At 46.0% G+C, this 25,486-nt stretch overlaps 1 protein-coding gene across 2 annotated transcripts in view; it reads left to right on the forward strand.

Annotated features, from left to right (window-relative positions):
* The window catches only part of REPS2 (RALBP1 associated Eps domain containing 2), a 243,405-nt gene that overhangs the window by 126,311 nt on the left and 91,608 nt on the right, over positions 1-25,486 (forward strand). For both annotated transcript variants that reach the window (XM_055121665.1, XM_055121666.1), the window contains exons 6-8: positions 10,976-11,111; positions 15,706-15,769; positions 20,223-20,365. In XM_055121665.1, the coding sequence (XP_054977640.1) occupies positions 10,976-11,111; positions 15,706-15,769; positions 20,223-20,365 (343 nt within the window). The remainder of the gene's footprint in view (positions 1-10,975; positions 11,112-15,705; positions 15,770-20,222; positions 20,366-25,486) is intronic.

Consider the following 25,486-nt stretch of genomic DNA (forward strand, 5'->3'; position numbering starts at 1 on the left):
TGGAGAATTGAAATTTAAATTCAAAGATAGATATCAATGGTTCTAGCCACAAAAGCAGATATTAACATGGATTATAAGCTATCATATAAAAGTTTTAAATTCTGTTTCCTTCTTAAATAAGAAACACTTAAATGTGGCTGGAGCAATAGCATAGTGGGTAAGGTGTTTGCCTTGCATGTGGCTGATCCAGGTTTGATTCCCAGCATCCCATATGGTCCCCCAAGCACCATCAGGAGTAATTCTTGAGTGCATGAGTCAGGAGTAACCCCAATGCATCGCCGGGTGTGACCCAAAAAGCAAAAAGAAAAAAAAAGAAACACTTAAGTAATGGAACACAGGTTCAGAGCATTCACAAATCATTTAACTACAGAAAGAAACTGTAAACATCAGATTGAGATGATTTAAGACCCCTGCTGGCAACAACAGATGATTGGATCATGGAACTATGGTCTATCGACACAGTGGAATACTATTCAGCTCTGAGGGTGGATGACCATGTACCTCCCTGCAATTCGCATGGAACTGGAGGTTATTGTTTTGAGTGAAGTGAGCCAGAACAAAAATGACAAGCCCCCTGTGACTTCATTTATCTGTGGTATATAGAATATCTGGAGGGTTGAATGAATGGTTGCGAAGGGGAGATGCACAGATTACCCTTGATTCTTGGTCGTGAAGCAAAAAGGACAGGGAATGCAAGAGAATGAGGGTAGTTTGGGGGAGTAAGGAGAGGTGGGCAGAAGGTAATGGGAAAGAGTCAGGCGATTTGCTTATTAGTGGTGTAGAGGTGCGGTGTGGGCATATACCTGTATACATGTTGCATGTGTCTACATACATAAACTGCAGAGCCAACCATACTGCAAATGTGAGATCTAGATTGCAGTAACTGAAAAATGTACCTGTCACTGAGGCAGACTTGGGGTTCGGTGGGAACCTGGTGACAGTTGTGGAGGGAAGTGGACACTGGTGGTGGCATTAATGTTGGAACATTGTATTCCTGAAACTCAACTATGAATAACTATGTAAATCATATTTTGTAAAAAAAAAAGGGACTGCTGGTGGAAAAAATAGAGTCGAGAATAAGTGGATAGCAGTACACCAGGCTCATTGTCATTAGGATTATTAGTTTATTTTCTTTGTTTTGGGGGGGCTACACCTGGCAGTGCTCAGGACTCACTCCTGGCTCTGCACTCAGAGGTCACTCATGGGAGGATTTGGGGGGGACCATATGGGGTCCCGGGAATTGAAACTGGGTCAGCCACATGCAAGCCAAGTGCCTTACCTACTATCTCTCCAGGCCCACATTAGGATTATTTTTTAATGCTATTTAAAGAACTATTTAATAAATAACCAAATAATAAGTAACTTTATTTCATGCTATTTAAATAAAAGTTATATGAAAATAACTTGTTTTTACTTTGATGTTTTCCTTTGTCTTCCTAATTTCCTTTGTGTACTGTGAACATTCCTATGGTTGATTTTTGAATAGCTTTATAATAATTTTCTAGTTCCCACCAAGATATCTTATTCACAACAGTACCTTCCTGTAGTATGTTGTAGAACAGAAGTAGAAACAAAGAACTTAAGTTTGTGCCTGCACGTTTTTATTTGTTTGCTCCAAGAAGGTTGATTTCCCGGGGTGCTGAATAATCCTTTTTCTGAAGTGGGGGCTGTAGGCCAAATACATTTGGGAATCTCTGCATCAGAGAGAGAATACCATCCGGCTTACTGATCAACATTCTATACTTTGGGGGCTGGGGATGTGGCTCAGTGGTCAAGCGTCTGCTTCCCACAGCTGCCTCCAGGGTTACTGCACCACAAAAAGAGTTGTCACTCTTTTCTGTCCTTTGACTCTGCTGTGTTCCAACTCTGCTCTTTACTCGGTACATGATTTTAGGTAATCTCTGGTCCCCAACCCTCCGTTTCCTGTTCTGCAGAATGGGGATCACTTAGAACTGCCTGTTAAGAGTCGCTGTGAAGATGGAAGCAGGGCCCGTTTCTTAGCTACTCGCAGTGCCTGGTAGCCAGCAAAGTACTAAGGACCTGTTAGCTGTCATTCTCCTGTGTCGCTGGTGATTGCTGCAAAATTACAATTTACCTTAATAAGCAGCAACTGTGTGTTGGCTTCCCGTCAGCTCCGATTCCCACAGTTCTACAGCGAGTGTTGTGAGCTGGGGCAATGAGATTCCTAAGGTAGTCTGGTAGGATCTGGCTTCAATCCTTCTTTGTGCACTTAGTTCCATGAAGAAACTGATATTAAATTTCTGTTAGGATTTCATTTTAACCAACTTCCCTACAGACAAAAGAAGTTATTTATTGAGACTTCCTGCGACCCTATAGAATTGTTTCCAAATACAAAGAGAAGAAAGGGATTGTTCCGAGAGTTCTCTAACGTCATAGGTAAGGAAGAGGGTCCAGCCGTCACCCCGACGGGTGACGTTGTTTGATAAATGCACTGACGCTTCGTGCCCGTCACTGTGGGAGCGCTTTGATTACCTTGTTGCAGACGGAGGCTGACAATTGTCTAGTCATTTACTTACGTGTTCGCTCCACTTTTAATGAGCATTTCCCAGATGACAGGCACCTTTTCAGGTGCTGGGAATAGAGCAGTGAACTGCACGGGCATTTCCTGCCCTCATGGGCCTTCTGTTCTAGTGAGAGGTGGGTGAGAAGTAGACTATAAATAAGATTTATAGAGTCTAATATGGAAAAGAGTGGTTGACTGTCCAACCCTGGCTACTAAGCGCTCTCTGCTAGCTCTTTTTTCCTCACTCCTCGAGTCATCCAAGATTTCCCTGAGCCTCCTTTGCCTTGACCTCTGTTTGTGCTCCCTGGGAGCTTTCTCAAACCCATGACAGATAAGCCCTTAGTCACCAAACATAGAAGGCAGCAATGCTCGGTGGCCCCTGGGATCTGTGTGGCTGCCACAGAGTGTATTTGTAATTCCTCTGGCAGGTAGATTTCCTCCACAGCACCTGGGCGATAGTACAGCAGGGAGAGCATGTGGCATTTGACCCGGGTTCCATCCTCAGCATCCCATTGGGGCCCCTCAGCACTGCCAGGAGTAACTCCTGAGTGCAGAGCCAGGAGGAACCCTGGCTGTAACCGCTGAGCATCGCTGGGTGTGATCCAACAAGCAAAAAGCAAAAAGCAAAGATTTCTTCTGCAGCGGGATCAGGTGCAGGACCCTCCTGACATCCCCAGGCTGACAGGGACCAGCCTGGAAAAGTGTGTCAGGGTGCACTTGTGTTCCCATCGCCTGGGCTCCAAGTGTCACGTGAACACACCCGGTGCTGAGCTCCCCAGTGATGCCTCTGTCCCAGACAGTGGTCACAGCACGGCCACCCTGATGCCACACGGAAGGTGGCTGTCACTTGTCTCTGTGGCTCTTCCTCTCAGCTCCAGGATGGTTCCGTCCCCACACTCTACCATGCACTCAGTGACCTTTACTGAAAGCCTCCAAGTACTTGCAAGGCAGTGAAACACATCCATGCCCATGTGCACTAGTCACCACAATGTAGTGTTTTTGTCATTGGACCTTATTCCGTGAGAGAGTTGACCATGGAAACTTTTCTTTGCCTTCTGGTTCCCCACAAGCATGTTTTGGCACAGAATTTGAAAAGTCGTTTGGAGCATCACTGCTGTGTGTGTTCCAGCCCGGGGATTTGACCCAGCGGCGTCACTCCCAGGGAGGGCGACATTGGCTTCCTGCTCGCAGGCTGCGATCTCTGCGCGGAAACTTCGCCAGGGCTTGGGATTTTCTGAGGACATTTTCTCCTCCTTTTTCTGGCTGTCTCTTCTTAACAGGATATGCTCAGGGACAGAAGGTTCTGGAAAAATATCAGTAGAGATGAGGTGAGTGATCGAGTATGACCTGGCCCGGTGGAGGGAATTATCTCTGCCAAGAATCTCCTCCACCGGGTCCTTACCACACCCCCATTAGGATGGTGAGTTGTCCTTTTTTTTTTTCTTCAGAAAAGGACTATTCATGAGGTTGGAGCAATAGCACAGCGGGTAGGGAGCGGCTGACCTGGGTTCGATTCCCAGCATCCCATATGGTCCCCCAGGCAACGTCAGGAGTAACCACTGTTTATTGCCGGGTGTGACCCAAAAAGCAAAAAAAATGGACTATTCACTTGGGCTGTCGGGTCTCATCAGCCCGTCAACCATGCTTTCTCTCTGAGGAGACTAAGTCTCATCATATCTTTGCTTGGGAGGTCTTGTTTTGATCCACGGCCAGAGCACGACAGTCATTTCTAAAGTAATGGGGCCAAGGGAGGTGTCCTCCCATATTCAGTGTGGCCTTGGTATGGGCTTTGACTGCTTCAGATGATTTGTTTGCTGAGGCACCTTAAGGAAGTGGCACCAGGGGACGTCGCTGGACTCTAAGGCAGCATTTATAGGCTGGCTGCCTCTGGGCTGGGATTAGGGTTGAAACAGAAATGTTCTGTGGGTGAAAAAAACTACACTCAGCCTTCTTCAACTCTCCCTGGCAATAACTCCTTGCAATTCATATTATTAAGCTGTGCGTGATTTTTGAAAGACATATGAAGGGGTGTCACCTTTGGGAATTTTATTAATAGTGTTACTTTTTAATGAGTCTTTTGAATTCTCTTTCATTATAAACAAGTCTGTTTTCCCCAGAGATAATAACTGGCAGTGCCAAATATTTGCATTTCACTTGAAACAAAACCCAAAGTTTGAATGTTTTATATATGTAAGCAAATCTAATTCTCCTGTGTCTTGAGAAGTTGCATAATGAGCCACACACGTGAGGCTTCCACAGACAGATGTGGAAGGTCTCTCTCCCTCTCCTTTGATTTTCTTTTTCTTGCAAAAATGCTGACAAAGCTTACAATTGGCATCAGGATACCGCCATCCAGTCAGCCAAGGAAACCAGCAGAGTTGAACTTGGGGAGACCTCGGTGTGCTTGCCAAGGCAGCCCTTGCCCCCCTGCCCCATCTTTAGTCTTGCAGTTTGGCATTCTCACTTAGTTGGCTGACTGTATCTTTGCTTAAAAAGGTTATTTTTGGAGGGGTGGGGAGGGTGTCCACACTGGGAGATGCTCAGGGGTTGCTCCTGGCTCTGTACTCAGGAATCAGTCCTGGGGCCGGAGTGATAGTACAGCGGGGCAGGTGTTTGCCTTGCACGCAGCTGACCAGGGCTCAATCCCCGGCATCCCATATGGTTCCCCAAGCACCACCTGGAGTAATTCCTGAGCGCAGAGCCAGGAATAACCCCTGAGCATTGCTGGGTGTGACCCAAAAAGTGAAGTCAATCTTGGCTTGGCCGCACACAAGGTAAGCGCCTTGTTCTGGCTTCATCTTTGGGTGAAAGGTTTTAGTGATTTGGGGTTCATCTGGAAGAATGTTCCATGCACCTTTGACATGGTCCCTATGGCTGACAAAGAGAATCTGATGGGTCACTCATCACAGGAGTGGGCCTTGGGGGGCGGCTCTGGCACAGAGTGTTTCACGTTTTTCTCTTGCTTCTCTCCTGGCCCGCCCTACATCAAGGCCGCCTGGGCCCCTGGCCAGGGTTGCCGATGTGGCCTTCCCTGATCTTTCCACCTTGAGTCTCCACCATCTCTCGCCCCCTTCCTTTAGTGCTTTTTCTGTAACTGAAACCCGCTTGGCCTGATATCTTCTGCATATATTCAACACCCTTTAATATGGGGTTCCTGAACATCCGGATCTGGAACCTTCTTTCTGCCTGGATCATATTGAGGCTGCTCCAGTAACATCCATGTTACAGGGTCAGCCCTTTCTCTCTAGAGAGAGCTCAACTAAGCTACTTTCAGGCCATTTTCTCAGTTTTTTGTGGCTTTGCAAATTCCGTTCCTTTTGCTTGCTTGCCCTGCATGTTCTACAGTGTCTCAGAACTCCACTGATAAAACAAAACAACCACCTCAAAAAAACCCTCCATTGCTTCTTCTTACACTCTGGGGTCTTATAAAACCATAGACTCACAACTCCTCTGCTCCCAAAAGACCCTGATCCTGGAGGCCTGCTAACTACTTTTGGCACCCAGTGGCTTCTTACAGAAATGCCTCTAGACTGTGAACTGAGCTGTGACCCCATGCTGCCCTGGGAGGGAAAAGGTTTTTCTCTCTAGGCCTTTCCTTTCTGCGGTGGCGGCAGCGGTGGCTGCGTGGCGACTGCCATCTTACAGACCCCACTAACCGGAGGTACGAGCTTGCAGTGACGCAACTTCTGGCAGGAATTTCTCTGGACTTAAATACTAAAATACCAGAAATTGAAAACCTTCTCAGCAATGGAAAACAAATTATCAAATGATCCCTTTTCAGCAGGTTTGATTGTTGGGGGGAAATTCCAAATAATAATTGTGAGTTTTCTATTGAAATACTGAATGTAATCAAAGTATAGTGAGAGTAAAGTGACGATCATTAGCCACACAGGTGGGGGTGGGTGGGAGGGGAGGTATACTGGGGTCCTTGGTGGCGGAACATGTGCATTGGTGAAGGGATGGGGGTTTGATCATTGTATGACTGAGGCTTAAAAGTGAAAGCTTTGTAACTTTTTTCCTGGAGATTCAAAACAAACAAACAAACAAAAAACATAGACTCTTGGTCCCCTCTGTCAGACATTGAGATTCACCAGTTGTGGGCCAGGGCCTAGGCCCTGTATTGCTAACACGTGCCCAGGTGATACAGGTGGTTGAAAATCATTTGCCACCTTGAGTAGCAGTGATCTAGGTGGCCCTGTGTGACCATAGCATTTCCTTCCCAGTTTCAAGACTTCCTATTTTTCTCTCTCCCTTTCTAGACTAGAGGCTTGTTAGGCACTGTAGCACTGTCATCCCATTGTTCATTGATTTGCTCGAGCGGGCACCAGTAATGTCTCCATTGTGAGACTTATTGTTACTGTTTTTGGCATATCGAATATGCCATGGGGAGTTTGCCAGGCTCTGCCGTGTGGACCGGATATTCTCAGTAGGAATTGAACCCGGGTCAGCCATGTGCAAGGCATACGCCCTACCTGCTGTGTGCTCCAGTCCAGGCTTGTTAGGCAAAAGGATCTATTTGTACATCTTATTCTGAGTTACTAATGCCAGGGATATTGTTGAATGAATGAATTACTGGGTTCCTATTCATGCCTCAAAGTCCCAGTCATTTTCATGCCCAATAGGCATGAATCCTCTTCATGCCACAAAATTCCAATCTTCCTTTGGGAGTGTTTTATTCTGAAGGCCGCTGGGTTAGGACCCGCCTCTTCCATCTGCCTTTATCCATCGCTGAAATCTGGTGCGGTTCATGGATATGAAACTTGTGAACTCCCCGTAAAGATCTGAGTCCATGGGTGAACTCTAAGGAGACAGGAGTTCTTTCTTTTGTGCTCAAACGTTCAAGTCGGAATGGCCTTAAAGTATTTATTCCATCCCGGAGCATGGCCTAGAGTCCGGTCCACACTGTACCTCTCACATCTGTGAGGAACTTAGTGGGGGCTGTCTGAGGAATAAAGGGGCGTCTGAGTGGGTCGTGGGGCTCCAGGCTGAAACCTAAGTGAGCATCAGCAGCACCTTAAAGATTCAAATTGTGTGATGATCGAGCCATCTTTAGAATAAAAGTTGGTGCGATCTTTTTTTCTTTTTTTTTCTTTTTGGGTCACACCCGGCGATGCACAGGGGTTGCTCCTGGCTCTGCACTCAGGAATTACCCCTGGCGGTGCTCAGGGGACCATATGGGATGCTGGGAATCGAACCCGGGTCGGCCGCGTGCAAGGCAAACGAGTTGGTGTGATCTTAAAGGTGTGCGACTCCCTTCATTCGTGAGAGCAATTCAAACCTTGCCGTGGGAAGCCGGGGAAGAGGGCAAGATGGGGGCGGGTGAGAATTTAGCCCCTTAGCACCGGCCGCCAGGATGGTCGGTTCTGAGCAGCTTCCCTGGTGGTCCTTTACCCTCGACCTTTTTGGTTTTCGACAGCAGAGAGCCCCCCCTTGCCAACGTCAGTCGTTTGAAGCAGGAGGAGGCGTTGGCGTTCTGTGGGCGTGCGGGAACTAAGAGAAACGGGGCAGCCCCGCGGAAGCTCTGTCCTCTTGTGCCGCCCCCCTTCCTGGCCTGCCTTCTCTTGCCTTGGAGTTGGCCTTCCTGTTCATTTGTTCCCTTTTTCAATGGCTACCAGGCTTCCCGGCCCCTGCACTTGATTCTCTTGTCCACCCCGGATTCCTCTTGCCACAATAGCCTTTAGACTTTCTAAGAGACCACAGCCGGGAGAGGAAATCGAGTTAGCAGATGGTCAAGGCAAGGAGCAGGCGCAGTGGACGGTCGTGGCAGCAGCTGGATGGGGCCGCTTCATTTGCAGGCCGGAAGGCGTGGGTTCTCGTAGAGTAGTGAGAGGGCTACGTCAAAGGCAGGAGGGACACCTGCCAGTACCTAGGACCTTCATTTGCGGGACAGCGTGGGGGTAAACTTTCCACCTTCGTCTTGCCTGCCTCTTGAACATTCTCTGCCCACTTGATTGTTTACTCACAAGCTTCTGTTCTAGCCTCTCTCCTGCCCTTGCCCAATTCTTGAGATTCCTTTTAGGTCATTGCGACCCGACGCACAGCGCTCCTGTGCGCGGGGCCTATTACGAATCAATATATTAGGCCAGCCAGCACACACTGGCGCTCTCCTCCGTGCATCCCTCCCCAGAACCCCGGCAGACACCCGGTCTGCTCAGAAAGTGCTGCCGGAGCCTTTGAATTTGGCTTGGGGATTTGGTGGGTGCCTTTCGGTAAGTTCCATGTTTCTTTGGGTGTTTTGACGGATGTGTGATCTTGCTTCCTTTGTTTATCTATATATATATTTTTCGTTAATTAGCAGAATAACGGGGTCGCGGATGGAGGTGGGCGGGAGGTTTCTGGGAAAAAAAAAGATGGGTTCAACTCAATCGGGGGGAAAAAATCCTGCTTTATAAAGTGTGAGTGCCTTGGAACAATGCATTCTTTTTAATCCTTTAAAATCATTTAATTGCTGACTGGCAGGGTCACTGGGGGTCGTTTCCCTTAAGTGATTCGACTCGTTTGCTAGGCCACTTCTCAGAGGTTGGGGGATCCTCGGAGGAGATGGGGTAATAGGAAATGCTTCCTAAACGGCAGTGCCGTCTACGACTTGAACTTAGGTGGAGTGACTCTCCGGACGGAGGACAGTGGCTGGTTTTACGTCTGGTGGAAACCGCTACGAAAACTTCAAAGATGACATGAACGGTTATATTACAGCTTTAAAAAAAAATGTGGGAAGGGTTTGGGCTCAGACTGTAATCATTTTCCTTTCTCCTCCAAACACCACCAGAGGAAAGGTGCTTGCTTCTTGGACCGGGGTCTGTGTGTTTCTCAGTGGGGAGGTGGGATTGGCGGCGGCAGGGATGGTCTGCTTTCTCTGGGGGGGGGGTTCCCCAGCAGAATGCCTTCCTAATGATGAATTAATCTCTCCTAGTGTGTCTATAATCCCTCTCCCTTTCTTCCCGCTTCTCCTTTTGTCCTAACGGCTCTGCCTCCTCTTGCTTCCACCAGGGTGGTGCTTGGCAGGCAGCAGCTTAGTTTTGGGTATTTGGGAGGCTGGGACAAAAAACTGCTGTCCCCCTTCCCAAACCACCACGTCTCTTTCTTTCCTCAGCGCCTTGCAGCTTGTTTCCTTCAGCAGCGGCTTCTCTGGTCCGCCACAGCTTTGCGGTCTCAGATTTGGCTTGTGTGCCCCCTTGTGGCTGACTTGAGGCATTTCCCCCCTCCCACCCCTACCTGTGACCCTGGTTTGGGGTTTTGTCCTCCCTGTCGCACCCCTCGCCGTGGTACCTTGACAGCCGTTCATGCCTCCCAGCTGTTGCTACTGGGTTTCAGTCTCAGTTCACACATGCTTTGCCGCTCAAGTGGAACCCGGGAGCATGAGATTTGAATTTGGGCTTTCGAGTCTTAGATTGAGGGAGTGGGAAGGAGTAAGCCCCCAAAGAGCCTCAGAAAGAGATGATTGTCATTTTTTTTAAAAAAAAGTAGCTTAAAAAAGAATGAAAATTGCGTGATTTTAGGCGTCAGAGTGATAGTACAGCAGGTTGGGTGCTTGCTTGGTACGTGGCTGACCCGGCTTTGATGACCAGCATCCCATGTGGTCCACGGAGTCTGCTCAGAGTAAATCCTGAGCACAGAGCCAGGCGCAGTCTCTGAGCACCGCTGGATCTGGCCCCCGAGACCCCCAGATTGGTTGGTTTTATTCTTTCTTTGAATCAATTCCTGCAGTTGAGTTGGGAGGGGCTGGGAGGGAGGGGCGTCGGGGTTCTTGGGAGAGAGGTGGGGGGTGCACTGGTGATGGGTGTTGGAGTGATGTGCATGAGAAACTGTTATTAATCGTAGCATTGTAAGCCACAGACTCTCAATGAAGAGTAGAATAAGAATTTGAAAATGAGGAAAAAAATGAAAATTGCTGTTATGTCTCTTCAGATAATCTGAAAGGATCACAGTGTGGTGGATATATGATTGTAAGCATGATCACCTTGGGGCCAGAGGGCTAGTACAGAAGGTAGGATGCTTGCCTTGCGGTCAGCTGACTTGAGTTTCTTTCCCCAGCAGCATATTGGGGCCTCTGAACCTTGCCAGAAGCGATCCCTGTGTGCAGAGTCAGGAGTAAGCCTTTAGTACTGCCAGATGTGACCCCACACTGATAAAAGCAACAGCACAATCAGGAAAAAATGGTCATTAACCAAAAAAAAAAGCCTTCCTCATTGCTTTAGAAAAACTTTCATCATTCACCAAGTATCTAGTATTTCATAGCCTGTCCTGTTAATGACTTTGGGGAATACAGACAAAATATGAAGCTTGTTTATTTTTCAGAAATTTCTGTTCTAGTTAGGATTCGTTTAAATTTCTTCCCTCGAGGGGGAGGGGGGGGAAGAAGGACTAGGAGTGATCAGTTTTATTGGTGTTTAATATTTCCACTTCATTTTACTAAAGACAGATGCTCTGCGCATTTGCTTCTTTCTGTTCAAGTCTTTTTCAGTGGAGAAAGACCCTCAGGACAGCGGCGGCTACCCGGATGAGCCCTGGCGGGTGACAGAGGAGCAGCGTGAGTATTATGTCAATCAGTTCCGATCTCTTCAGCCGGACCCGAGCGCCTTGATTTCAGGTAATGAACCCCGACGGGGCGCGAACGTGCTTCCAGCTCAGGGTCCCGCGGGGGGAGCCGCGCTCCCATCTTGAGACATAACGGCTGCAAAAATGAGAGCAACGGCCTGGGGTGATTGCCCTTACAAAGAAAACACTTGGCAACACAGTTGGGAAAATTCTATGTCCCTTTCCAAGGGGTGAGAGGAGATTCCGGGGGGGGGGGCCGCCGGTGCTAGCCCTTTGCCGTCTTAGCTGGAGCCGGGCCTGGCCGTGTCAGGTGCCGCCCGGCGGTGACAGCTGAGTCGCCGGGTACCGCGCCGGGGAGCTCCAAGGTGGTGTGTGTAACCTGGAGCACCGCTGTCGCAGCGGCTGTGTTGTGTCTGCCGGAGCAGCTCCAGTTCACGCTCCGTTTCTTTGGCTTCAGTCTTCCTCCTCTGCTTTTTTTCCTAAGAGAAATGAAAATAGGGGAGGAAAATTGGCCCGCGTTTTTTTTTTTCTCTCCACATATCAGTTCTGGATTATCTTCCAAATATGTATTCCCGTGGAGTTCTCAGGCGGGGAGAAATAGATGTCATTCCTGCGTGCTTACATTTTCCCGGGCTGGAGACTAAACAAACAGTGCAATAGAGCTTGGAAGGAGGAATGAGAAAAAGATGATGAAATTTTCTTCCTCGGCCTCAGTCTTGGAAAATGACAATATGCCCTTCATAACGGTTGCTTGCCGTATGGAAGGGTGGACTCAGACTAATTTTCTTTTGAGAATTCAGGAACGGAACTGAAGTATGACTTGTATCAGTGCAGGTACACTTTGCTGCTGGGTGACGAGGGCCGAATCGAAGGGAGAGTATCGGAGAGTTTCAAGTGAAACTTGGCACGGTTTGAAAGATGACACCGACGGGGTTGGGAGATAGTACAGCAGTTGGGCTGTGTGCTTAGCATGTGCCCGGCCCAGATTTGGCTCCCAGCATCATATGCTCTCCCGAACATTGTTGGGTGCTGCCTTGAGCACTGCTGGATGTGTTCTGGGAGCCCCCCCCTGCCCCCTGCTGCGGTGGCCTGAATATCCTCGAAGTTGACAGGTGTAAGGAACATCACATTTGTGGCCCTTTGCATTGAATTGATGGTCCAGTCCGATGACACTTGCTGGAGGTGGGGGGTCCCCTGACCTTTCGAGTACCACTTGGGAGGTCCCCCACGAAAAATGCCACAGAAAACCCAGATCGAACATATCGACCCCTTGCTAGCCAGGCCATCCTCTTGCTTATTTTTTTTTTAGGTATGAGGCGAGTCAGCCGCATGCACATAGCGGGTGGCTGGGGCTGTTTCTGTTTTCTTTTACCTTCTTTGTTTTGTAGAATTTCAAAAATGATACAAGAGTGGCTTTATCGCAAATCCATTCCCGACTGCCTTTCACACAGGGCTAACAATTAGCTTTTAATCTATATTCTTTTTTTCAACCCAGATAATTTTGAAGCAATTACCAGACCGTTTCACTTGAAAATGTTTCAGGATTTATCTTGAAAGATGAGAATTTTTTCTTTTGAGACTTTTTGCAAAAAATACATGTCTGCATCTGAGAGCACACATCAAAACAAACCCCCGCCAATTCCTTAATATCAATTCCTTAATATCAGTCAATATTGGAATTAATTTTTGTCTATGTACGGCAGGATATAGTGGCTCCAATGTATTCATTTTCTGTTTGTTTTTGGGTAACACCCATTAAATGTATTATTTTGCACTTGGATCTCCATTATCCCGGCATGATTTGTTAAAAAAATTCTTCCTTCCCTCAGTTAATGGTTTAAACATTCTAGTCAAAATTCAGTTCAATTTAAATGTGGGGGCCTATTTCTGGATATTAGTTCCAGTCCACTAATAATGTGCCTAGCCTAATGCCAATATTACATTTTAACTTTTGAAATGGGGAAAGTGGGAGTGCTCCAGTGTTTTTCTTCACAGTTTTATTTTCAGTTTTTAAGGATTGTGTTTTAAATTTTATAGATGCATGCAGTGCTTACCTAATTAATAAATTATAGTCTACAAAACAAACTGCTCCCTCAAATCTAGCTTTTATTCCATTCTGTCTTCCTGTCCCTTCTTTCCTCCTAAAGGCATTCCTGTTTTTGAGTGGTTTATCTGTTTTTAAAAATGAAAGCAAGCATAAACATGTGTATTTCTATACATCTGCATATTCTTTTCTCCATCTTCCTAGATAAATGGTAACATGCTATTCATTCTTTCGTCCACTTTGCTGTTTTCACTTAATATATCCTAGAGGTGATGGTATAGTTATATGTAGAAGTAGTTCTGTTTTTTTTTTCCCCAAGCATAGATGCTACTTGATTTTGTAAATGTGCTAGCACGTATTTGCCTTGTTCCCTGTTGAGGTGATTACTGCTTTTTTTCTATTAAAACAGTTTCTGTTGTAAATAGCCTTTTCTATCTTATATCTTCTTATGTTTTTGTCAGTGTCTCTTTAGATAATTTGGAAGTGGGATTACTGAGTCAAAAGTGATGTTGTTGAATATTACAAAATACCTCTGCTTTGGGATTACATTATTTTGTAATTTTTACAGCATTGTATGAGTGCCTAGTTGCCCCAGACTTACCAAAAACATATTGTCTAGTAATTATATATGGTCCCCATTGAGTTGACAAGAATTTATATCTATGCATGTTTTTAATTTGCAGCTTCCTAGGCATAAAGGTTAAACCTTAAAACAAAAGCTTAAGAATTGGTTGTGTGGGAAACTCTTATAGCTCTTCCCAGTTTATTATAGTCTAAAAGTTTATTTTTGTTGTGTTGGCTTGTTGCTTTTATTTGCTGTTCCTATTTTCTTTGGAGTTACTGGTCTTCAGTTTTTAAAGATCGTATATATTGGTGTGTTAAAGGAATCGGCCGGTGCTTTGTAAAATAGTTAATTGGTTCAGAAAGTCCTCGTAGTGAAAAGTTGGAGTTTGTGTCTGACTGTTTCCTTGCTGAGCGCTCTCAGGCCTCACCATTCCCTCCTCTGCCCCATGTATGGTTCTCCAGCAGGTCAGGAAAGGGGGCTGACTTGAGGTTTCCGAGGTGGTCGGAGAGAGGATTGGAATGAGGGTTCCAGCTCACTGCATTTCCCTCAGCACACAGAGGAAGGAGCACAGGACTTTCTCACTAGTGCCCTCTTCTGGCGTGCAGCTGTCACAGCATAACGGAATCTGGTAACTGTTGGCTGTTCACTCACCCGCTCTGGAACACACGGTTCAGGTCGAGTCTCTCCGGGCGGAAAGGCCAGGCCTGGCCTCTAGCTGTGGCTTTGGCCCGAGTAGGCTTTGGAACAATAGATCCAGGGCGGGGGGAGAAGAATAGGATTGAGGAGAGGCCTTCGTTGTATCTGTGAAATAGATGGTAAGTCGGCTTGTAAGACAAGTCTTGTAAACATGTGACCAAACGCCACGCAAGTCGGCTTTTAAGACATTTCTGACAAGAATTTGACAAGGTGGCTGTGCTGATGACAGCAGTCACGTGGCAGCATCCTTTCTGGTTTGCCTAGAAAGTAGTAGAAGGTTAATAGGTTTAGTGGACCCTTTGCCTTTAACTATTGACAATCTACCGAGGAAAATTACCTGAGGGCTCATTATAGTCCATTTTCTTAAGTCTGATTAATATATTGATTCTTAAGTCCGATATAAAGCTTGTGATTGTCGTAGAAATCTTTATCAATTTGGAATAAAGGTTGGAGATTTGGTTTTACTGCTTGTTTTTTTTTTTTAACTTAAGCTTTTGGGGGCAACACACCTGGCAATACTCATGGATTACTCCTTGCTCTGTGCTCAGTGGTCATTTTTAACAGTGCTTGGGGGACCGTTTGCTGTGCTGGGGATCGAATGCGAGTTCTTTTCTCCTGCCTGACTCTGCTTTGATTTGTTTTTAATGTTAGAATTGAGGTATTTGAATTGGGAAACTGTTTTGGGAAGTGAAAATCTACAAATTTCGATCCAGATAAGGATGGGACCTAACACTTTAAGTGTAGTTGAGATGTGCATCTTAGGTAATATATAAAAATGAAATGACTGCCTGGTTTTAATTGAGATTGGGTGAACTCATGAACTCATGAATCAAGAGTGTCATACCCGGTTCCGGGCTAAGGTTCTCAAAGAGCCACCAAGAGATCTTAAATTGCACGAAACTCTTTCCTAAGGTGCCTGCCTTATATCGGTGATGAGATTAATTGTGTTAATTTTCTTTGTTCTGCTCTTTGCTACACATTGTGTACTTCCAACTTTTCATTAAAAGTGATGATGTCCTTTTGCATTAATACTTTTGAATTGTTAGTATAAAATTGTTAGAAAATTTTGCATATTTTGGTCAAAACTCAGAATTAACATCTATAATTTGTGTGTCACAGTATTATATCATTGTTTCTTTTACCCTCCTCTAATTTACATATTCTTTAAAAAGTACTTCTATGTTGCTTTTAGCCATGTGATTTTGTAATTGCTTTGATGAGTGTGTGTGTAGTTGTTTGGTAGGGATTACTGAATAGAAACATGATGATTTATTTTCATGTATATATAGAGCTATTCTAGATAAATAATTAATGATCCATTTAAACTGTGGCTTTTGACAGGTTCGGTGGCCAAGAACTTCTTCACCAAATCAAAGCTATCCATTCCAGAACTGTCCTATATATGGTGAGTACAGTTTAGACCATGCATTACGATACCGGTATGAATACCCATCCTGGAGCTTTTTCTAATACAAGTTTTCAGTTTTGGAATTTTTCTTTAGCGCTGTGATCTACGAAGCTGTTAGTACATCTGGCTGCATGCACCTTGAGGGCTATGGGAGAGTATTCTGTGTTTTCTAATGCCTGAAAACCACCTGTACAGCCTGGTCTGCTGGCCAAGCTCTCGCCTGCCAGGGTCCCCTGTTGCATGGAGTAGAGAACAGTCAAACAGGAGGCACAGTGGAATGGGAGGTTAAAAAAAAAAACACCCGTCAGGAAAAAATAAATAAAAATAATAGATTTTCACCTCCCCAAACAGTTTCCCAATTCAAAGACAATTCTAACAACAACAACAACAACAACAACAACAACAACAACAACAACAACACAGAGTCAAAGCAGTTCCAACTCTGAACCCCCCGCCAGTGTCCCAAGGTTCTTTGTCACCCCTCAGCTGCCTCCTTGGCAGACTCATAGATTTGGCTCAGTTGTTCGAGTTTTGGTCACATATTTACAATACTGTTGGCTTATAGGGTTCCGATGTATGCAGTTAGCTCACCTCGACACCTTCAAATTATCCCAGGCTCCTGACCAATGCCGCTGTGCCACCTCCTGCTACCCCCACTGCTTCTCCCCTTCCTCGGCATTCTCATTCACATTTCACAATCCAGAGCCTAGGTTTGGCCCACATTTGGTACCTCCCATTACCTTGTCTTATTACTTGGTGTACCAGAGATAATCAATAATATCCAGAATTTGTCCTTCTCTTCACTCAATACGACAGCCTTCAATACCATAATTCCACGCAACGTTCAATGAACTGCACGATTTCACTGTTCCTTGCAGCTGCGGAGTACTGCACTGTGTATAAACTACAACTCCCTTATCCACTCTTCCATCGTTGGGCATGGGTTATTTTCATATTCTGACTGTTAACTGCACCGAGTGCTGCAGTGAACATAGGCATGAATGCATCTTTTGAAATTGGTATTCTCGTGTGTTGGGGTAGATGCCAAGCAGTGGAACCTCGGGGTCAGATGGGAGCTCGCTTCGTTGTTGGAGAGGTTTCCACACTGTTTTCCCTAGGAGCTGAACCAGGCATCACCCCAGCAGCTTGCTCAACACTGGTTGTTTCTGGCGTACGCTTTTTATAAAGTCTTAATCTCTTGCCTGTGTTTTGATAGACGAGGAGAGTACATAGAATTGAATTTTTGTTGCGGTGAAGATTAACGTACTGTGAGACAAGCACGCTGAACAGTGCCTGACACTTACTATACATTCAGAGTCTTAGTTCGGGGCTGGAGTGATAGCACAGTGGGTAGGGCATTTGCCTTGCACGTGGCCGACCCAGATTCGATTCCCAGCATCCCATATGGTCCCCTGAGCACCGCCAGGAGCGATTCCTGAGTGCAGAGCCAGGAGTAACCCCTGTTCATTGCCAGGTGTGACCCAAAAAGCAAAAAAAAAAAAAAGAAGTCTTAGTTCTTTGAACAGCAATATCATATTTATTATCTTCGATGAGATCCCTTTTTTTCCAGGGAAGTAGTTGAGTAGTCACTGAGAACTGCCATCTTGTGCATTTTATTTAAAACATTTTATAGGAGCCATGCCCAGCAGCGCGGGGGAATGATCAGGACCACACCGGGCAATGTTGGGGATGGGGGCGCGTTTCTGGTCTTGGGGATGGAACAGAGGGCCTCGCGTATGCTCAGTGCTCCACTCCTGGAGCCAGATCCCTGACCCCTGCATCTCTCTCTCTCATTCGCACCTCCTAAGTGGTTCTTGGGAGGTCTCGGGCTTAGCACTGATTCCCAGCCCATTGGACGGCAGGTCAGTGCGAGGGCCCAAGGAGGCGATGCTGGCCACACTGCAGGCGCTGAGGGGGGGGGGTCTCCAAGACCACACTTGGTGGAGCGAGGGGCCTCTAGGGCTGTACGCAGGCGTTGTGTGGGAAAGCCGGTGGGGTGGAAATCCAACCCGGCTCAGGTGCGTGCTGCGCATGTGCCCTGGCCTGTCCCCTGCCTCCTCCTTGCCCCTATTTTATTATTTTTATTTTATGTTAATTTTTTTATTGAATCCCTGTGAGATCGACCCTTACAAAGCTGTTCACGATCAGGTATCAGTCAGTGTTCAACACCCATTCCCCCCACCAGTGCACATTTCCCAGCACCGGTGTCCCCCCATCCCACCCCCAGCCTGCCTCTATGGCAGGCGCTTTCCTTCTCACCCTTATTTTTAGAGTTTTGTACGCAGAGTGCTACAAGGAACCAGAGAAAAGGGCTGCTTTATCATATCGCATGAAGTCAGGTGAACGGGGAATTCACAGACGGTTCTGCAGTTCAATTCAGGTAGATTCTTGGAGTTGCCTCCATGGTTCTTTAATTGGGCTGGTGTTTTGTCAGCTGGTCTGACTGAGTTCAGACTTGCAGCTGTACTTGGTACTCCCCCTGGCTGCCCAGCTAGCCCCAGCCCTGGTTCGTAAAGGCCTGTGCCAGGGAGGGCCGGCTGGCTCCTGGCATCCGTGAGAATCCTGGCTGCGTGGGGCTGCCGTGCTCTGAGCAGCACGGAAACGCACACCGCTGCCCGTCTGTCTGTGGCCACACCTCGGAAGACTTCCATACGGTCATTTTGTTTCCCAGAAGCAAATTATGATCGGAGGTGACATTCCTCGACGGTCTTATATGCCATTTACGGAAAACAGTTCCTCAGACCTTCCACCAGGTGTGACAGTTGGAGAGCTGGCTTTAGGCTCTTGAACAGTCCCCTGGGGAATCATGTTTGTTGTTATTTTTTTTCCATTTCTTATACTGTATGTAAACACCTTGGTTCCAGAAACACCGTGGTTTCCAAAGTTGTTCACAATATGATGGTTTTGGGCATTCCATGTTCCAGCACGAATCCCACCCCCGGTGTGACCATCCCACACAGTTGTCCACCTGCCTCCTCCGCAGGCACAAATTAATTCATTTTCTGTTGCTTCTTACAGCAAAATGGCTGATGGCATTATCCAAAAATACTTGGGTCCAAGAAAATTTGTGAAAATTGTTCTCTCTCACCCCGGGGTCATGAGAGCCATTATCTGCCTGTTGCTGGCTGTTAGTGTTTTTGTTTACTGAGCCCAGTTGGCGTCTGTGCGACTTCCCCATCCAATTTGGTGCGCGCCTCCTGGGCCGGGCTGTGTGAGTATTGTGGAATTCGGAGGTGTCTTGCAGGAACTCTGGAATCTATAGAACCGGGCCCGTGAGTTTGCCTGGTGGGGACGGTGGGGTGTGGGTGTGTCTGCCGGGGCTTCCAGCATACAGGGTGAGAGTGGAGGGGAGGCTCCCACCCCCTCCACGCCAAGAAGACCCCAGAGTTTTGAGCCCCCAAACCGGGGTATCTGGAATTTTTTTTTGTGGCTTTGGCATCTCTGCACATGTTTTGTTTTGTTTTAAAGCACAAGATGAGAGAGTAGATGTTAGAGTTCGGGAAAGAAAGGAATGACTCCTGCTTGAGGATGCCCTCCAACCGGAAAGGCCTCGTCCCGGCCCGGGCTTCCCGTCTTGAGGTGGGATGCACCCAGGGGGGCCGGTCTCCAGACTTGGAGCGCTGCCCGGCGGCTCCGCAGCCCCGCAGCTGCTGGGGCCCAGCTGCTGCGTCGTTAGCGTTTGGTGGTGGTGGGGGGAGGAGCAGCAGGCCTGCTGGAAGTGCAGGCAGCTGGTTTGAGAGAGGTTTGAGGTTTGCTTTCTCACTGCAACACCTTTTGTGCGGGGAGGGGGGGCGCTTGAGAGGCGTCTTAAGCTCCCTTCATCTCTCACCAGGAGTTTTCTTGTCTCTCTCGTGCAGAAGAGACAGGGTGAGCTTTTGGGGGTCTCGTTACTTTGGCAGATGGGGTTCTTTTGTGCTTGCCGGTGGGAAACAATGCGGTGGGGGATAAGCCTCTACAGCCGGCTCCCTGCTCTCTGGGTCTTATCTGCATCTGCATCCTCCTTGCCAGTTATTTTCTGAAAACGGAATTCAGCCTTAATTTCCCAGGCAACCTCGTATGTGTCCAGGAGGGCGTTTTTGAGCAAATGTTTGGACATTTGCTCTATGGGAATCAAAAAGTTCAAAGTTTCCTCTTAAGGCTGAAAAATAAATGCATTTATTTCTGAGTAGTAGCTGTCGAGTGACCTGGGCTAGTCCTTCCCCAGACTCCCACACGGAGTCGGACTGCATGACAAGCGAGTGGACAGTGCTGGGGCTCCAGAGACCTGGACGAATTCCAGCTTTTATTTGGAAGGCCCTACTGGTGCCAATCGGCAGTTGTCTTCCTCCAAGCAGCCCTCTGAGATTGCCTGAGTTGGGGGGACCCGACAGTGTCATCTGCAGAGAGCCCGAGAGGCGTGTTTGTGCATTGGACGCAGAGTAACTTTTCCTCTCTGTTCGAATCTGTTTAGGGAGCTGAGTGACGCTGACTGCGACGGAGCCCTGACCCTGCCAGAGTTCTGCGCGGCGTTTCATCTCATCGTAGCCCGGAAGAACGGTTACCCGCTGCCGGAGAGCCTGCCGCCTACTCTGCAGCCCCAGTTCTTGCAAGCAGGTAACTCATCCGAAACCTTTCACTCACATGGGGGCCACACACTGGGGGGAGTCTGGGGTTATCAATAGTTCTTGTCCTTTGGCCCACATCACACCCTCCTGGCCTGCTAAGTGAGTTCCAGGCATGGTCTGGGGGAAGTGGGATTCATCTGGCGCCCTGTTCTTACGCTGCACTCCTGAGCCCGGGCCAGTCACTTAACCTTCCGTGGGGACTGTGGAGCAGGCTGATAGAAAAGAAAGACAGAACTTCTAGAGCCAAGTATACCTTTTGGCACATCCCAGTGTCCCCAAGTGGCTTTGGCAGTGAAACGGAATGCAACTAATAGCTAATTACAAACGTAAAAAGTCCCATGCAGTGAAATGTGTGAAGAGCTGTAATTTGCAGTGTAAACTCGATGACATTTTGCATATATGCATGCGCCCGCGTAGCCGCAGTCAGATAGATGTTGGAACAGCGCAGCGCACCAGAAGGTAGGGATGGGACACTTAGCTTTCTGCTTAACGGACAGTTTCCCCCAAATCCTTTGGCCTGAGAAGAGTTCTGGTGAGTTCAATGCTCATATTAACTATTGGGGAAAGTCATAGTGCTTCTTGCTCTTTTAATTTTTTTCTTTTCTCTTTCTTTTCTTTCTTTCTTTCTTTCTTTCTTTCTTTCTTTCTTTCTTTCTTTCTTTCTTTCTTTCTTTCTTTCTTTCTTTCTTTTCTTTCTTTCTCTGTTCCTCTCTTCCTCCCTCCCTCTCTCTCTTTCTCTCTCTCTCTTTCTTTCTTTCTTTCTTTCTTTCTTTCTTTCTTTCTTTCTTTCTTTCTTTCTTTCTTTCTTTCTTTCTTTCTTTCTTTCTTTCTCTCTCTCTCTCTTTCTTTTTCTCTGTTCCTCTCTTCCTCTCTTCCTCCCTTCTTCCCTTTCTTTCTTTCTTTCTTTCTTTCTTTCTTTCTTTCTTTCTTTCTTTCTTTCTTTCTTTCTTTCTTTCTTTCTTTCTTTTCTTTCTTTCTCTGTTCCTCTCTTCCTCCCTCCCTCTCTCTCTTTCTCTCTCTCTTTCTTTCTTTCTTTCTTTCTTTCTTTCTTTCTTTCTTTCTTTCTTTCTTTCTTTCTCTCTCTCTCTCTCTTCTTTTTCTCTGTTCCTCTCTTCCTCTCTTCCTCCCTTCTTCCCTTTCTTTCTTTCTTTCTTTCTTTCTTTCTTTCTTTCTTTCTTTCTTTCTTTCTTTCTTTCTTTCTTTCTCTCTCTCTCTCTCTCTTTCTTTCTTTCTTTCTTTCTTTCTTTCTTTCTTTCTTTCTTTCTTTCTTTCTTTCTTTCTTTCTCTCTCTCTTTTTCTCTGTTCCTCTCTTCCTCTCTTCCTCCCTTCTTCTCTTTCTTTCTTTCTTTCTTTCTTTCTTTCTTTCTTTCTTTCTTTCTTTCTTTCTTTCTTTCTTTCTTTCTCTCTTTCTCTTTCTTTCTTTCTTTCTTTCTTTCTTTCTTTCTTTCTTTCTTTCTTTCTTTCTTTCTTTCTTTCTTTCTTTCTTTCTTTCTTTCTTTCATTCTCTCTCTCTCTCTCCCTCCTTCCCTCTCTTCCTCCCTTCCTTCACACTGACTTGCAGTGTTGTTCATAATAGAGTAGTTTCACACATACAGAGTTCCAACACCAGTCCCACCATCACTTCCCCCCTCCACCAATATCCCCAGGTTTCCTCCCACCCCCAGCCTGCCCCCTCGGCAGGCATACAACAAATATATATATATATTTATTTATTTATTTATTTGCTTTTTGGGTCACACTCAGTGATGCACAGGGGTTACTCCCGGCTCATGCACTCAGGAATTACTCCTAGCGCTGCTCGGGGGACCATATGGGATGCTGGAAATTGAACCCGGGTTGGCCACGTGCAAGGCAAACACCCTACCCGCTGGGCTATCGATCCAGCCCCCCCTAAAATTTATTTTATATCACTTGCTCCAACAGAACTTAAAGGAATGGCAAATGGAATTATCAGAAAATAAATCAAGAACAGTCAGTTAGTGCTGACTGACTGCTACGTGATTTTTACCAATATAAATAAGAAGAAAGGAATACAAGCCCATAGCAAGCTAGGAGGAAACCTACCTTTCTTGGTCCAGTAGCCTGTGACCATGAGCGCTGGGGCCAGGTGCTGCCCTCATGGCACGTGTTGGGAAGTTGGCCCTGCCCGCATGGAAGCTCTCTTATGTATTTTTAAATTTTATTTATTTTTTTACCTTTTTTTTTTCTTTTGAGTCACCATGTGATACACAGTTACAAAGCTGGTCACGGTCAGGTTTCAATTATACAATATTTAAACATCTGTTCTTCTACCACTGTCCATTCCTGCCACTGACACTGGTGACCCCAGTTTCCCTCCTGCCACCAGCCCTCACCCACCCCACCCCCAGTCTGCTCCTATGGCAGGCACTACTTCTCTCTCTCTCTCTCTGTCTCTCTCACTCTTTCTGCCCCCGAGTGATCATTTTCAGCTATCCTGTCCCAGTGGTCCCTCCTCTATCCCAGCTGCCCTCTCCCCCAGCCCTTGAAGCACACTTCCAAATGTGGGCCAGTCCTCCTGGCCCTTGTTTCTACTGTCCTTGGATATTAGTCTCATTATGTTTATTTATGTCCCACAGATGAGTGCAGTCATTCTATGTCTGAGGGAAGCGCTTTTATTCTATTATTATTTAGATTTTTTTATTGAATCACAGCGATCAATACATTTACAAAGTTTTTCATGATTGGAGTTCAGTCACATAAAGTTCCAACACCCATCCCGTCACCAGTATACTTTTCCCACCACTAGTGGCCCCAGTTTCCCTCCTGCCATCCACCCCTCTGCCCACCACTGTGGCAGCCACTTTTATTCCTCTTCTTCCTCTCTCTCACACTCTTTCTCTTTCTTTCTCTCTCTCTCCCCCTCTCTCCCTCCTTCTCTCTCTTCTTTCTCCCTCTCTCCCTTTCTCTTCCTCTCTTTACTTTTAGGCCTTATAGTTTGTAATATAGATGATGAAAGGTTAACAGGTACATTCCTTTACCTACTTTCAACACTCAGTTCCTGTCCAAAATGATCATTTCCAACTCTTATTGTCATGCTGATCCCTTCTCTATCCTAACTGCCCTTAACGCCCCCCCCCAACACATGCACACTCTTGTGGCAAGTTTCCAACAATTGACCAGTCCTCCTGACCCTTGTTTACCCTGTCGTTAGATATTAATCTCATAATTTATATACACACACGTGGACTGGAGCGATAGCATAGCGGGTAGGGTGTTTACCTTGCTCATAGCCAACCTGGGTTCGATTCCTCCGTCTCTCTTGGAGAGCCTGGCAAGCTACTGAGAGTATCCCATTTGCACAGCACGGCAGACCTTGCAGGCTGCCTCTGGCATATTCGATATGTCAAAAAAATAACAAAAAAATCTCACAATGGACACAATGGAGATGTTACTGGTGCCTGCTTGAGCAAATCAATGAATGGGATGACAATGATTTTAGTGATTATATATATATATATATGTATATATAATATCCCACAAATGAATAGAAACTCTTTCAATGCTTCTTGTCAAACTGGTTTCAAGGCTCTGAATTCCCTAAGTTGTTTCCTGTGTGTGAAGTCCTGTGTCGTTCCTTCAAAGCTGGCTGCAGTGTTCGTGGCGAGGGGTTCATTGCGCTGGGGTTTGGATTCTAACCCTCCATTCTCTGCTGGCTTGCAGTTTCATTTGAAGGATCTACAGTACATCTTATGGGCATTTCTTCTGAAGTTTTCTTTTTGATCTTGCTGCTTCCAGTGTTTCGTCTACACCTTTGACTTTTGTCACTTTGAGCACAATATGTCTTTGGAGTTTTCCTAGTTGAGTATTTTTGCTGGGACCCTTCAGGTCTCTTGGATCTTGGTGCCTGTAATACTCAACTCTGGGAAATTCTTTTCTTTATTTGGCCACAAAGTGCTGCTCCAGGCTTACTCCTGGCTACACTCAGGAATCACTCCTGGTGGTGTTTAGGGGACCCTAGAGCATGCCGAGGATTGAACCCAAGTCTGGTCTGCTGCATGCAAGGCAAGTACCCTACTCACTGTACTATCACACCAGCCCCGGCTCTGGGAAATTCTTCTCAGTTCTTTCTTTCTTTCTTTCTTTCTTTCTTTCTTTCTTTCTTTCTTTCTTTCTTTCTTTCTTTCTTTCTTTCTTTCTTTCTTTCTTTCTTTCTTTCTTTCTTTCTTTTCTTTCTTTCTTTCTTTCTTTCTTTCTTTCTTTCTTTCTTCCTTTCTCTCTCTCTTTCTTTCTCTCTTTCTTTCTCTCTTTCTCTCTTTCTCTCTCTCTCTCTTTCTCTCTTTCTCTCTTTCTCTCTCTCTTTCTCTCTCTCTCTTTCTCTCTTTCTCTTTCTCTCTCTCTTTCTTCCTTCTTTCCTTTCTCTCTCTTCCTTTCTTCCTTCCTTTCTTTCTTTCTTTCTTTCTTTCTTTCTTTCTTTCTTTCTTTCTTTCTTTCTTTCTTTCTTTCTTTCTTTCTTTCTTTCTTTCTTTCTTTCTTTCTTTCTTCCTTCCTTCCTTTCTTTCTTTCTTTCTTTCTTTCTTTCTTCCTTCCTTCCTTTCTTCCTGCCTTCTCTCTCTTTCTTTCCTTCCATCCATCCATCCTTCCTTCCTTCCTTATCACTCTTTCTTTCTTTCTTTCTTTCTTTCTTTCTTTCTTTCTTTCTTTCTTTCTTTCTTTCTTTCTTTCTTTCTTTCTTTCTTTCTTTCTTTCTTTCTTCCTTCCTTCCTTCCTTCCTTCCTGCCTTCTCTCTCTTTCCTTCCTTTCTTTCCTTTCTCCCTTTCTTTCTTCCTTCCTTCCTTCCTTCCTTCCTTTCTTTCTTTCTTTCTTTCTTTCTTTCTTTCTTTCTTTCTTTCTTTCTTTCTTTCTTTCTTTCTTTCTTTCTTTCCTTTCTTTCTTTCTTCTTCTTCTTTCTTTCTTTCTTTCTCTCTTTCTCTCTCTTTCTTCCTTCTTTCCTTTCTCTCCCTTCCTTCTTTCCTTCCTTCCTTCCTTCCTTCCTTCCTTCCTTCCTTTCTTTCTTTCTTTCTTTCTTCTTTTCTTTCTTTCTTTCTTTCTTTCTTTCTTTCTTTCTTTCTTTCTTTTCTTTCTTTCTTCTTCTTTCTTCCTTTCTTTCTTT

The sequence above is a fragment of the Sorex araneus genome, chromosome X, assembly GCF_027595985.1.
Source record: "Sorex araneus isolate mSorAra2 chromosome X, mSorAra2.pri, whole genome shotgun sequence".
Lineage (NCBI taxonomy): Eukaryota > Metazoa > Chordata > Mammalia > Eulipotyphla > Soricidae > Sorex > Sorex araneus.